The 13,517-nt window shown below is 38.5% G+C and overlaps 2 protein-coding genes across 3 annotated transcripts in view; both read left to right on the top strand.

The window, feature by feature from the left end:
- LOC108713997 (cytochrome P450 2J6) overlaps positions 1–2,693 on the top strand; it is a 34,738-nt gene extending 32,045 nt beyond the window's left edge. Inside the window, exon 9 of the mRNA XM_018257805.2 lies at positions 2,173–2,693. Coding sequence (XP_018113294.1) covers positions 2,173–2,360 — 188 coding nt within the window. The 3' untranslated portion in view covers positions 2,361–2,693. The remainder of the gene's footprint in view (positions 1–2,172) is intronic.
- Positions 2,694–4,024: 1,331 nt separating this feature from the next.
- pla2g1bl.L (phospholipase A2 group IB like L homeolog) lies at positions 4,025–10,203 on the top strand. Of its 2 annotated transcripts, none has more exons than XM_041590133.1 (4): positions 4,025–5,660; positions 5,988–6,147; positions 7,147–7,274; positions 9,840–10,203. In XM_041590133.1, exons 1-4 carry the CDS (start codon positions 5,624–5,626, stop codon positions 9,959–9,961), a joined length of 447 nt encoding a protein of 148 aa, XP_041446067.1. In that variant the 5' UTR covers positions 4,025–5,623; the 3' UTR covers positions 9,962–10,203. The 2 variants fall into 2 exon arrangements, with proteins under 2 accessions (XP_041446067.1, XP_018112550.1); XM_018257061.2 differs by having other exon boundaries at positions 4,035–5,660; positions 5,970–6,147.
- The last annotated feature ends 3,314 nt before the right edge of the window (positions 10,204–13,517 follow it).

Here is a 13,517-nt window from a genome sequence, read left to right as displayed (position 1 = left end):
ATTCAGCCGAATTCACATCGTACGAATCAAAGTTTTTCCCGAAAAAAACTTTGATTTTTCAAAGTCCACCAATTGACTCCAAATTTGTTCTAGGAGGTCCCCCCATAGGCTAAAACAGCAATTTGGCAGGTTTTAGATGTCAAATGGTTGAAGTCAAATTTTTAAAGAGACAGTACATGATAAATTTTGATATTCGAATTTTGGAATTTTTTTCAAATTCAAATCGAATTTGTACTATTCCCTAGTCGAAGTACACAAAGAAATAGCTCAACATTTTTTCATTCGCAAATTCAACTAAACTTTTGATACTTCTGTCACTAATTGTTATTACTAATTTTTCTATTCATGCCCTCTCCTATTAATTTTCTAGTCTATTATTCAAATCAATGCATAGTTGCTATGGTAATTTGGACCCTAGAAACTAGATTGCTTACATCGCAAATTGGAGAGCTGCTGTATAAAAATCTAAATAATTAAAAAAACACAAATAATGAAAAATTAAAAACAATTGCAAATTGTCTCAGAATATCACTATCTACATCATACTAAAGGTTAATTTAAAGGTGTACAACCCCTTTACTGGGAAACAGTCCTTTCATGTATTTTGGTATTTTTTTGGTCCAAAAAAATTAGACCAAAAAAATTCCTTTGATTAAAACCTAAATATTTGCAAACACAAGATACTGCCAAAAAACATATTAAGTACTATATACTTTAAACTTAACTATAACATAACTACTACAGAGACTGGCTCACTTAGACAAAAAAGGTTGATGGATATGTGTTATTTTTCAACCTAATCTACATTGTACATAAATGTTATAATATTACCAGCAGTTAGCATTCTTTTCATAATATATGATAGCAAGCAAATGCCTCTTTAGCAATCCTGCTCTTTCATTTGAGCCTAAGGCAAGTGTTTATAATTCCCTGTGCGACATTACATTTGCTAACAAGTATTTCTGAACATTTACAGAAAATAAAGCAAAAATTAATTATTTTATTGTGGCATGCTTGCTTTACAGGAATAATGACATCACATAATTACCTCCTTTTTAATAATCCAGTTACATTTTACCCAAGCTTTTATAATACAGTTTTTTTTTCATTATGTTAGAGGTTCATATTTCAAAGATGTATGTAGATATGTCATTTATTTTTGAACAGACTAGTTTCCTCCCACAATACAAACAAATACATAGCTTTACTGGATTGTGATGAAACTGCACCTTGTGTGGGTACATGTTTGTGTCTGTCCAAATGTTAGGGAACTAATACTGAACAGGGAGAGATGTGAATGGTTGTAAATTGCTTATACATTGACTCGATACAAAGAATGGATTATAGATACAAAGATTGGATTTAGAAAAAGCAGGAAAGGGTGGGTGCCAATTTGTTGTTGCATCCTCCAGTTATTATAATCACTTACCTCAGGTCCGAAGCCAGAGCTCCTGCTACATATTCTGTGATACACTTTTTCTGATTTCTATCCTGCCCAGACAGGACTGCTGTCTTTTTGCCAGAAAATGCATAAATAACAATAAATGCTTTTCCTCACATAAGTCCAAGTCACAATTTCCATTTTTCACCCTAAAACTCCACCACTTTCAAGACTATTACACATGGTGTATAGCAATAAGGAAATACTAAAAGGGCCCCAGTCAGCTGCACAAAAAATCCAATACATAACATTACTTGTGTCAACATGCTCTTCTTGCACTTCAGTATAGCAGCACTCAGCACCACTGCCTTCCTCCTATCTCTTGTTCCAAATTAAACACAGTTGCACCTAGTGACGCAGGGGGACCCTAGAGCTACTGCTACCTTCAGGCCAGGTGGTAGGTCCAGGGTTCCCACAGTGGCCTGCATTAATCTCTGCAGTGCAGCTGTGCTCTTACCCCAAGCACTGGAGATGATATCTAGCAGAAATTTTCTGTGCAATTGCATCAATCATGACTGAGTCAGATGCAACACCCCCTGCCAACCACAATGACACTATAACGACAAGTTAACCACTGTATTTTGGGTAAAAATATGGCATTCAAGCTACACTTTTCACACTGTACACGTGGTTGTAATGATCCCTTAGGTATATTGATGATGGCATGCATTTGACAAACTGATATGTGATTGTGTATTGTTTTCTCACCATTACCTTATATTTTGTCCCAGGGCCTCGGGTTTGTCTTGGGGAAAATCTTGCTCGTATGGAGATATTTCTCTTCTTTACAGCTATGCTACAACACTTTGAATTCTACTTACCGGATCCTATGTGCCCTCCTGACCTCTCTCCAGTGTTTGGTCTAACTCAAGCCCCCAAACAATTCAAAATGAAGCTGGTGCCCCGCAAACAAACCTAATTTGAAGTCACAAAGAAAAAAAAAATGCAACCATAGACAGATTTGGAGTAACCATGAAGGTGTTTTAAGAGCTCAGCGTTTCTTGTTCCTATATGTTTAATTTTATTTGATTAGAAGAAGCAGAAATGCCATGGAGTCATTTACAACTGCACACATAATAGTTAGGCAATATGGACTTGAAAATGCTGCATCTTTTCAAGAAAGCATGATATTTTAATTTAAACATACACAACAGGTAAAACCAATTGCCTACAAATCAGGTCTTCTTCAGTGAAAACATTTTCAGAACATTTACATAATAAATGGTATGTTAATACTGTGAATAATTGTCAATCTATTGTTATTACTGATTATTTAAAATTTAATACTGACATGAATGAGAGTGTCAAATGAATGTTGAGCCTCTAAGGAGGTTGTTTATTAAATCTCAAATTTTTCTGGTCAGGCTTTTTAGGACAAAACTGGAATTTGAAATCTGAATCCAAAAATCCACCATCTCAGACCTGCGTGGTTCTGTATAAGTCAATGGTAGAGGCACCTATCCCAATTTGAAGTTATCGTAGTATGTGCTGGGTACAGCCCGAAAATCCAACCTTTTCGGGGTTTTCAGGCAAAAACTCTAAAAAAAAATCAATAGATTTTCACTTGATTTTATAGAGTTTTTTCACAATCCGATTAAATCAATTGTTTTTTTCATTAATAAATAAGCTAAAATCAGGCATGGGGGCTTGGTTGAGCTTTTTTTTATTAAGATTATGAGATAAATTCAGATTTTTGTAAATAACCCCCGAAACATACTGGGCAATAATCAGAACTATAGTTGTTTATCTCTAGACTTCACAAAAACATTTGGCTCCTTCTCAAAAGAACTTCTGGTTTCATTAGAAACTCACCTGTCTTCCAAATCATTATGCAAAAGGATCTGTAACAAGAGACATTTTTCATGCATAAGTACAATGTACATTTCATGAGAATATTCAAATTGTGGGAGTGGAACATATTATTACATTATACAGTGGTGTAGACAAGGAAGTTAGTGAACATGGGGAATCTCACAATACAGAGCGATATAATTTAAAAAGTAAAGAACTGCTCTTTAGTTTAGAGTAAATCTCTTTTTATTATGCATTTGATCAGGGGCGATCCGTGGGCTGCTGCCGCCTGAGGCAGTAACCCCGATGCCACCCCTCTCCCGCTCTGCGCTTAAACGTTTAGCATCGGAGCAGGTCAAAAGGGGCGGTATCGCTAGTGCAATGAGCGTGTACTGCGCTTTCTGCGCTAGCAAAGCCGAATTTCTGGTTTAAAAAACGGAAATTCGGCTCTTAGAGTTACTGGAGGCAGCTTTTTGCTGCCTCTTGTAACTGGCCGTTCACTGCCGCCTGAGGTAAGGTGCTCACCTTGCCTCATGGCAGGAACGGCCCTGCATTTGATCCACTAAATGGAAATAATACCCGTTTTATAATAATAGGGGTTTATAGTACAGCATAGCACCTTTTTTTTACCTCTTTCCTAGTTATCCTCTGATGGTTTTTTGTATCCCTTTCCTCTCTTTTTCTTTCCTGGTACATTCTGCTTTCTCGGTCCTCCATGGCTTATACAATCCTAGCTTGCTGATGCAGGACCTGTGCATCCTAAGGTTATGGGCACATGGAGTTGTGGGCTCTACTGCTCTCAGCCTGAGTATCTGAGCCACTTCCGCCTGTGTGCACTCAAATGCAGTGTAGCGGAAGCATATGTCACAAATACACAAAAGAAGGTATCTTCGGACTGACCTCAGCTCCACACATTTGTGTGTGAGGGGTACGCATGTGGAAGCAGAACAGATAAATGGAGAAGGGGCACAAGTTTGAGCTTACAGCTCCGTATGCCCATAACTGAAGAGAAAATAGCTAACAGGAGTGACAGAGTTAAATTATTTCATAGCAAAAAGATTTAACAGAAACCAATTGCTCCAAACAACATGGTTTCACAGCCATATAGAAATTACCAGAAGATTAAAGGGCTCTCTTCTGACTGGCCTAAGACCAACACACTTTCTTTTTTTTAAATGCTTTTATTTTGATTCAAAACATAAACATTTGGTTGTATGCACAAAACTCCATTCAAATTAGAAGCAAAGTGTGAGAAGTAGAGGGGAAGGAATAGTCACTTTATAGTTCCAACAACATTGGTTAATACACTGTTTGACTAGAGTACCTTGGGACTGTTAGTGTCAGAGTTTAATATCCAGAGTAGCCAAATGTCTATAAATTTGTCCTGACATCCCCAGGCTATATAAGCTTCTTTATAAAATGGTAAAGCTGTGTTGACCAGTGCTTTACATGCCTCTATGGTAGGTGCAGCCGGTCTATTCCATTTGAGTAAAGTAATTTTTTTTGCATAATATAAAAGAGTCTGGAGAAACACTCTGCTTTTCTTGGAGAAGACAATTCCCGTGGTTAGCCCCAGTAATGCAGCAGATGAGGTAGGTTCAATTGGCAGTACCATAACTTTAGAAATGAAGGTGAAAACTTGTATCCAATAGTCCTGGATCTCAGCATAGGACCACTTTATGTGGTACCAATTTCCAGGGCCTCTTCCGCAGACACTTGCTATCAGACCACATTGAACATTGAGAAATTTGTATTGTAACTGCAGTAGAGCATCAATAATAACGACAGTAACTGCTGCTTGGTTACCTAGTTACAGAAAGGTGAAGGGGCTAAAGGAACTGTAAAAACCATGTGCCACCCACCAATCCTTCTGAATTCAGCACTAACAATGCTATATTCAGAGCATAGTTATCTGTTTGAGCTCCATTTTAGTGGACTGTGTTGCCTGTGCAACTTGTGATGCTACATTCAAAGTGAAAAATTTGTACTTTGCTCCTGACTTCTTGAGGCCTAATGTTACTTTTGTCACTTTTTAATGTCAAAGAGTAATCAATACTATAATAAAATTCACAGGATACTGAACTATGTATTATAATGTATGATAAACAGATATTTTTTGCAGATTGGCCAAAAAAAAAATTACTTTTGCAAACATTTGTCAGCTACACCCTGACCTCATTGCTCTTTCTGGATAAACAGAAACAATTGCAAAATTTCTGGCAAGAGGTACCTAATGTTGTCCTGATAACGCCTGCCGGGTGTATCCACTTACATCTGTGACTTGGATTTCCTTGCCTGCACACACCCTGATCTCTAGGTACAGTATGTATAAAAGCAAGCAGCTTGGTATAAGTTTAATGAATCCTGAGAGGCACCTCTTATACTAAGATCATGAGATCCAGGACAGTCTTGGCTCTGCTCCTGACTGGTAAGGCCTGAAAAAAAACTAGATGTCTGTTACATTCATAAAAAATTGGCATAAAGTATAGATTAATTTAATTTCCATCAAGAAAAGATTATTGTACAATACACCTATTACTATGCTACTATGTTACTACATAGTCCATTGCATATTAGCACCCATTGCATGCACAAAAAAACTAACCCCTGCATTTCCTTTTATAAACATTTCCATACAAGAGTTTTTGAATAATTCAGCCCTTCTGGGAAAAAAATATTTTTCATACTTCAGTATTAGGAAAACACTTTACATCCCTCGTTAATTTTCTCTCTGCAGTACATTTTTTTGCTTTAGTCTCCAGTGCCTTGACTCACCGACAGTCAAGGAATCTTGCTCAGTTCAGCAATATAATCAAATGTGCAATCCCTGGAAGCCGACCACTGCTTGAATTTAATAATTATGGCTGCTACTGTGGACTAGGGGGATCTGGTACTCCTGTGGATGAACTTGACAAGTAAGTTAACTGAAACATTGCATTTAGTTAATCAGTTTTGCCCCAACCACTGCATTTAATTTGGCACAGAATTAAGCAATCCCTGTTTTTGTACTAAATAGCCTAAAGCATATACACTGGCTGGCAGCCTGCTCCCACTATGAATGTAGAAACCAGCAATAGAAGGGAGGGGGAGCACAGGTTGAGATGTAGCTCAAAAGCAACAAAAAGAAGAATTGCAGGCTGCAGGTAATTTAAGTAAGTGGTAAGAGCTAAGGTCTCCACCTGGTTGGTATTAAAGTGGCCTAGTTGGTAAAATACCAGCCCCCCCCACTTCAGACCTTGATCAGCCCCCCTCTTCTTTCAGATTTTCCCAGCTGCCTTTGATCACACCTCTATCTGCCAAATCCCGACCTGATCAGCTTCCTTTTGTCTGTGGCCCCTTCTCCTTACTGCCTTGGCCCATCCATTTCCTAACCACCACCATAATGTCCAGGCCACATTTTTTATTTCAGAAATGTGGTAACCTTTTATAAACCAGCTATTATATTTTTATACCCCTTTATTATATATAGGGCTACGAGGAAAAGGATTTGTTGACTTTTAATGGTGGTTTTAAGACAGAGTAGAGATCACATATGCTTTATCATATACACAGTTAAATGGAAAATTGGACCTCCCCATCATCATAAAACCAAACACAAAACGAACCTAGAAAACTCCAAATTCTGTACTGGGTTAGTATTTTGAAGGATGAATGCATGGGTTCATAGAAACCATTGCTTGGCAGTGCACCTTAGAGATTTATTAGACCTGTAGCAGGGGAATTGTATATGTATCCACTTGTTCATAAAAATAGAAAACAGCAGATGAGGTTTTGCAATGCAGATTAAGAAAGGTTCAAATCCTGAACCACATTTCTTGTTGATGTTGGGGTTTATTTTACAGTTAGAACAGTTATTTTCTTTACTTTTCTAAAATGTGTCCTTAGTCCATACTAAATCTCTATTTTTTCTTTAGATGCTGTCAGATTCATGATAACTGCTATGACAAAGCCAAACACATGAACTGTATTCCAGTCCTGCAAAACCCATACACAGAGACCTATTCTTACACCTGCACTGACAACAACATGATCTCTTGTGACAGTAAGCACACCCTGTAGCATTAATATACATTAAACATGTGCCTCCATGTAATCTGCCATAGCCAATTTAGTGATTACATTTAAAGAAATTGAAGCCTACGAGATTTGATATTTTCTCTTTATTTTCCATAATAGAGTTATATGGTTTATTAGCTTTTATACCTAGGTGGAAACTAAACTTATAAAGGGATATGGGGGGGAGGGGGAACGTTTTTCAGCTATAATGTTTAAGTGATACTGACAAGTTCCTGCAGGTTATGGCAATCTTGTTAGTATAAATTAAAATAATATCTTTCTATTTCAGTTTCTGCCCCTTCCACTAAATTCCACCTATGTTTTCCTTAGCTCACAACTGTTCCTACTTATGTAATACAGTCCTCTTCTGTAAACCCAAGATCAGCCTTAGTAGGTGAGGGGGTTAGATGTATTGGAGACATGCTACCTGCATCTGTGCATAATTGGGGTTCACTTGGGATGTGGTCTAATGAAACTACCAATTCAACATTTTAAAATGGTAGGATATACAACCTTTACCATGTAGTGAATAATGCTAGGCTGGCTTCATATGCCATTGCATTGTCATTTTAACTATAAAAATTCTACATTTACAAGGGCTCGTTTTTGCATGGTGAAAGAAACCGAAAATCTAAACAACTTTCCAGTAAACCTTAAATAAGTTTTAAAATGTATTTGTCAATTGTATTGCTCTTGGAGCAGTGAAAGAAGCCATGTTGCAGACATGAGGGCGTACCTCCCTACACTAAAGATGCTTTAGTCCATATATTATGATATATACAGTAGCTAGTAGAATTAAGTCAAAGGCAACTGGACATTTCGGGTAATGGCACATGCTAAGATTAGGGGGGAATTAATTGCCCGTCTCTTCTTCAGAGGAGTCTTTGGAAAACACAGTGATCCACGTATCATCCAGCTGGCTGGAAGGCTTTTCGGGGAGATTAGTCGACCGAAGAAGAGTCTACTTGTCGATGGGCAACTAAATCTCCCCGAATCTTAGCGTGTGCCCATAGCCTTAAAGTTTTTTTCCTTGAAAACTTTTCACCAACCATCCAAATTGCTTCTTCATTTCAAATGGCATGGAGCTTCCTGGCATTTAAACCCATCAGAGTAGTAAAGTCACAGATAACCAATCACAATGGTTCCATTGAACTTCAGTAGGGTGTTGGCTGAAACTCATAGATGTGTGATTATGTGAACCAGTCACAATGGTACCATGAATTTAATTGAGGCAGGTGCTAATCTTTCGATGTACATGACTGGAAGTGTGAACTGTTGTGAAAGCGATCGGGTAAGGATACCATTGTAGGTTGATGACAAGCGGTGTTGCAGACCCCCTCCTAGGTCAAGGCATGGGTTTTCCACTTTGGCATAAATGGCCTCTTTCACACCGTTTCCAAACCATCTGTCTTCTTTATCCAAAATGTACACATTGTTGTCCTCAAAAGAGTGTGCATTTGCCTTGAGATCTAGATAGATTGCTGAGTCTAGTCCTGAGGAGTTAGCCTTTCAATGTTGGGCCACTCTCTTGCAAAGCTATTGTTGTGTCTCCCCAATATATAGATCAGAGCACTCTTCACTACACTGGACAACATAGGCCACATTGCTCTTCGTGTGCTTGGTATTGGGTATTTGGGGTGCACCAGCTGTTTTAGGGTGTAACTGAGTTACACAGGAATGTGATGTTTCTTGAAAATTCTCCTAAGTTTTTCAGATGTTCCGGCCACATATGGGATGACTATGTAACTTTGCCTACTATGCTCCTACCTTCTATTTCTTGGTTTGGTCTATTTGCTTGGCTTAGATTTTGTTTTGATAAATGCCCAGTCTGAGTAACCACAAGTTTTCAGAGCGCCTTTCAGATGTTTGTATTGTTTCTCTTTCACTTTTGCCCTGATTGCCACAGTTTCAGCCCAATTGTGTAAAGTTCCAGAGGGTGATGGGAATCAAACAACAAATACTGATCAGTGTGAGTGGGTTTCCTATATACTTCAATATACAGGAAGCCCACTCACATTCATCAGTATTTGTTAATTCCTTGACATCCTTACCCCGGCAGCTTCACAACAATTCACACTTACCTCAATGAAAATCACACATCTGTGAGTTACAGCCAACACCTTACTGAAGTATGATTGTCGATCTGTGACTTTACTACCCTCAATGGTTTAAATGCTGGGGAATTCCCTACCGATTCAGTTGAGCTGAAAAAGCTACTCGGATGAGCGGTGGAATGTTTTAAAGGAAAAAAAACCTGTCCAGTTGCCTTTGACTTAATTTTACTAGATACTGTATATATCATGACATGGATAAATGAGAATCTTCATAGACACATATGTTATGATAGATTGCTGGCTGAATGAACGAGAAATGTGTTTTATGTCATAATGAGTGGTTCTTTTTTTGCTCTGTAAGTTTTTAAAACTTGAAGTATTAAATTATTTTGTGTTTCATTTGAAATATATTTTCTTCAAAATGACCCAGTACACCAAATGGAGTATCTAGCTCTTAAACATACAAAAATCACAGTTAATTTTTGTGTCCTCCACAGAGAACAACAGTGAATGTGACATGCACATCTGTAATTGTGACCTGAATGCTGCTCTCTGCTTTTCTCGGGCATCATACAGTAAGAAACACAAGAACCTGAACAAGGACAAACACTGCCAGTAATGGAGTAAGAGCACTTGTAGCACTACTGCTACCAACTGAGTGACCATACGTAATACTGAAACATGCATACTGGCTGGTCACAAGTGACTTATTTATTAGTAGTATCATGTGATCATCAGTGTCAGTGTTATTATTTTCATAACAGTGCTTTACTAAATCATTTTAATAATAACAATAATTATTTTGTAATTTTCATAGTGTTGGTCTTTATACCATTCATAGAATAAACATATTGTTTTAAACAAAGTATAATTTACTCCCAAACTTTCATCCTATTCTAGTTACTAAAGTTTAACAAAAATATGAAAAAAGTATTTCTTCTTTATAAAAATAACTTCAGAGTGAGTACCAGGTTGGAGTAACAAGCATGCATGGCAAATTCTCCAGTAAACTTTATTACCAGGGTTGGACCCAGTGGTCCCCTGGCTCCTGTGGCCCCAGATCCACACCAGATCCAAAATCCGGATACTTCTTCATGCCACGACCTCCCTTTTTCGTGAGATATTGCGATCCAAATTATGAAAAGACCCCTTATCGGGAAAACCCCAGGTCCGAGCATTCTGGATAACAAGTCCTATACCTGTTCAATATTCAAAGATAGCATTTGTATAGCAATTCAGTATTATAATGTAGGAGGGTAAAGGTTTTTCTAACCTTTAGGTCCTTTGTTCCCCTGGGCATAATTTAGACACCTGGGTCCTTAGCTACACAAGGGATGCTGCTTCCTTTGTCCTATGTGAAAATATTCTGCTGGCAGTTCAGTGACTGGCCAGTAGATGTCACTATGTAAAAAGGTAAAAGTTTTCCTATACCCCAGGAAATGTATTAACCAGCTAGGCTGGGCCTTTTTTTCCCATAGGGGAGAAGGAGTAGTTCCCCAGAGGTTATAAAAGGGATGTGGCCATGTGTTCTGTCTCTTTCTAGTGCACCCACTCACTGGAGGAGGCGGTGTGTGGCTGGGAGGGCCTGAGGTGGAGGTAGGCCTCAGTATACGAGCAAGCCAGTGTCAGGTCAGAAACTGTAATAGGTCACTATTAGTGATGGGCGAATTTATTCGCCAGGCGCGAATTCGCGCGATTCGCCGCCAGCGAATAAATTCGCGAAAATTCGCGTCAAAAACGGGCGCCGGCGTCGGAAAAACGGGCGCCGGCGTCAAAAACGGGCGCCGGCGTCAAAAACGAGACGCCGGCGCCGTTTCGCGAATTTTTTGCCGTTTCGCGAATTTTTTGGCGAATCTAAACGGCGCAAATTCGCGAATTTTTTGCCGTTTCGCGAATTTTTTGGCGAATCTAAACGGCGCAAATTCGCCCATCACTAGTCACTATAGGAGTGAAAGATAAGTTCTTGAAAGTTAGTCAGCAGCTAAGGCTCCAACGAGGAGTTTAGTGAAGGGTTAGCTGCCTGCGGTGACATTGCCACCAGGTTAGGGACTCAAGTGGTTAAGCTCAGGGATAGAGAGATCCTTGCAGTGTAAAACCATCTGTGAGGTCGCCTTCAATGGGGAATGTGCCCCAAAGGCAGGAAAGGCTGCTCAATTCACAAAGCTGACTAACAAAGGATCAGACAGTATCCGTGAGTAATATATTGTGTATAAATGACCTGCTGCCACTACTTGCTTCATAGTGTGTACCATCTTGAATATGTCTATGAGTATTGAGAAGTGTACCATCAACAGTGCTGTTTTAAAGAACCACTGCCACCCAAAGTTTATTTGATCAAGAGTGACTACTGTGTGTACTTATACCAAGTGGTAATCCCTTCCTCCATACCATAAGTGGGGGCCCCACCTAAAGAAAGAGTCTAATTAGATCATGCCTACCGGGAGTTGCTGGGAGTTGGAACCCTTGCCTATGTACTGAAACCAGTGTATAGTAACCCAAGGGAAGGTTTAGGAAGACCCTGACCTATCCAAATGTTACAATAGCAACATAGCATACATAAATATGTGAGAATTGGATTCAGTTCAGCTAAACATCAAGGATTCCAATAGTGCAAAAATCTCTTGAATTAAATTGATTTAATGCATCCTTTTTTGCATTGATGTTAACTAAGTAATAGAATGTCCTCTTTTGAACGTTTGTTGGAACAAAGATTCTTCCCAGCTACCCTGCAGCCTAACCTAAAGATGATTTTTTTTATAGTCATCAGAAAAGAGAGCACATTAGAAAGGTACAATTTTTATAAACAGAAGTTAAATAATGTAAATAAAACATTTTATTTTTACAGATAAGCCACTCCAAATAAGACATAGCCAGCAGATACCCACAGCCTAGCCACGTAGAGCAGAGTGTTCTGTAGGCCAGCTTCCTGTAAGCATCATTTGACTGCTGTGCATTGTGTATGCTGTGCATTGTGTATGATGCTGTTGTCATATACACTTTACAAGTGCCTTTTCTACCATTTAAAAAAGCCATCTTGGCCGTAGAAACTTCTGAACAGATCCTCCATTTGCCTTATTAGACAACAAGGTATATTTATGTCCTAATGATAGGTGAATTTAAAAACCATTATACCCCTACAACAACAACAACAATATACATTATGTGTGTCTGAGTGGTAGTACTGTGTTCGTGTTCATTTACCCTTTGTACTTAAAATCTATAGGAGCAATTTCACTCATTAAGCTCCCACCAACACAATGCATTATGTGCAACAAAGTGGTGGACCCATGTTCACTTACCCTTTACTAAAAACTATAGTGAGACCAGAAAGGAAGCTTTTAACTCCCAAATAATTAATTGAGAAACACCAGTGCCTGAATGCTTTTCATAAAGGCTGAGTGGCAGCTAAAGGCAATATTCAGCTATAATATTTACACAAATTTAGGAATACTCCGTCTAACCCATGCAGTAGTGTTGAGCAGCTGCTATTTTTTACAGCAAAACCAAAATAACCAATGCCCAGGAGTTAACCAGCTGCTACAAACAATATATGCCAGTTTTTTGCACAAACTAAAGAGGAAACAACTTCCAGCTCTCAAATTCAGCCTGCGTAAATGCGCAGCAAGACATTATATGCAACTAAGTGGTGGAACATTGGGCCTGATTCAATTATATGAGAAAGACTTATCTCCTAATTCAATTTCATATTGTCCCAGCTGCAATTCAGGGAAAAAAATTATCTCAGTATCTTCAATATAATTTAGGGGCAGATTTGTCAAAATCGTAGTTTGTGAAAAAAAATGCTGACAAAACTTGTGCAGTTTTTGCTTGAGTGCTAGCTTATTCAAGAAAAATCGCAACAAGATATTCCCAAGCTAATTTTTTTGTGGAAAAAAAGTTGCATGCCAGTGAAAATCTCATTGTCCCGTTCATTTTCAATGAGGCTGAAAATCTTGAATGTTTTAAAGGGGTTGTTCACCTTCAAACAACTAGTTGGTTTCAGATAGATCACCAGAAATAACTACTTTTTCCAATGACTTTCTATTTTCTATGTGTGACGGTTTTTCTAATATTGAAGTGTAAATTGTCATTTCTCTCCTTCTGAAGCAGCTCTGGGAGGGGGGGTCGCCGATCCTGTAAACTGTTCTAAATGGATACATTTAATTGATACATTT

The sequence above is a fragment of the Xenopus laevis genome, chromosome 4L (genome assembly GCF_017654675.1).
Source record: "Xenopus laevis strain J_2021 chromosome 4L, Xenopus_laevis_v10.1, whole genome shotgun sequence".
In the NCBI taxonomy this organism is placed as follows: Eukaryota; Metazoa; Chordata; class Amphibia; order Anura; family Pipidae; genus Xenopus; species Xenopus laevis.
The sequence above is the reverse complement of the archived record's forward strand: the minus strand, read 5'-3'. Positions and strand labels throughout refer to the sequence as shown.

Coding starts and splice junctions, on each gene's coding strand:
- pla2g1bl.L (XM_018257061.2), top strand. CDS start 5,624: ATGAGATCCAGGACAGTCTTGGCTCTGCTCCTGACTG. Junction 6,148..7,146: donor CCTGTGGATGAACTTGACAA/GTAAGTTAACTG, acceptor TTTTTTCTTTAG/ATGCTGTCAGATTCATGATA. Junction 7,275..9,839: donor CAACATGATCTCTTGTGACA/GTAAGCACACCC, acceptor TGTCCTCCACAG/AGAACAACAGTGAATGTGAC.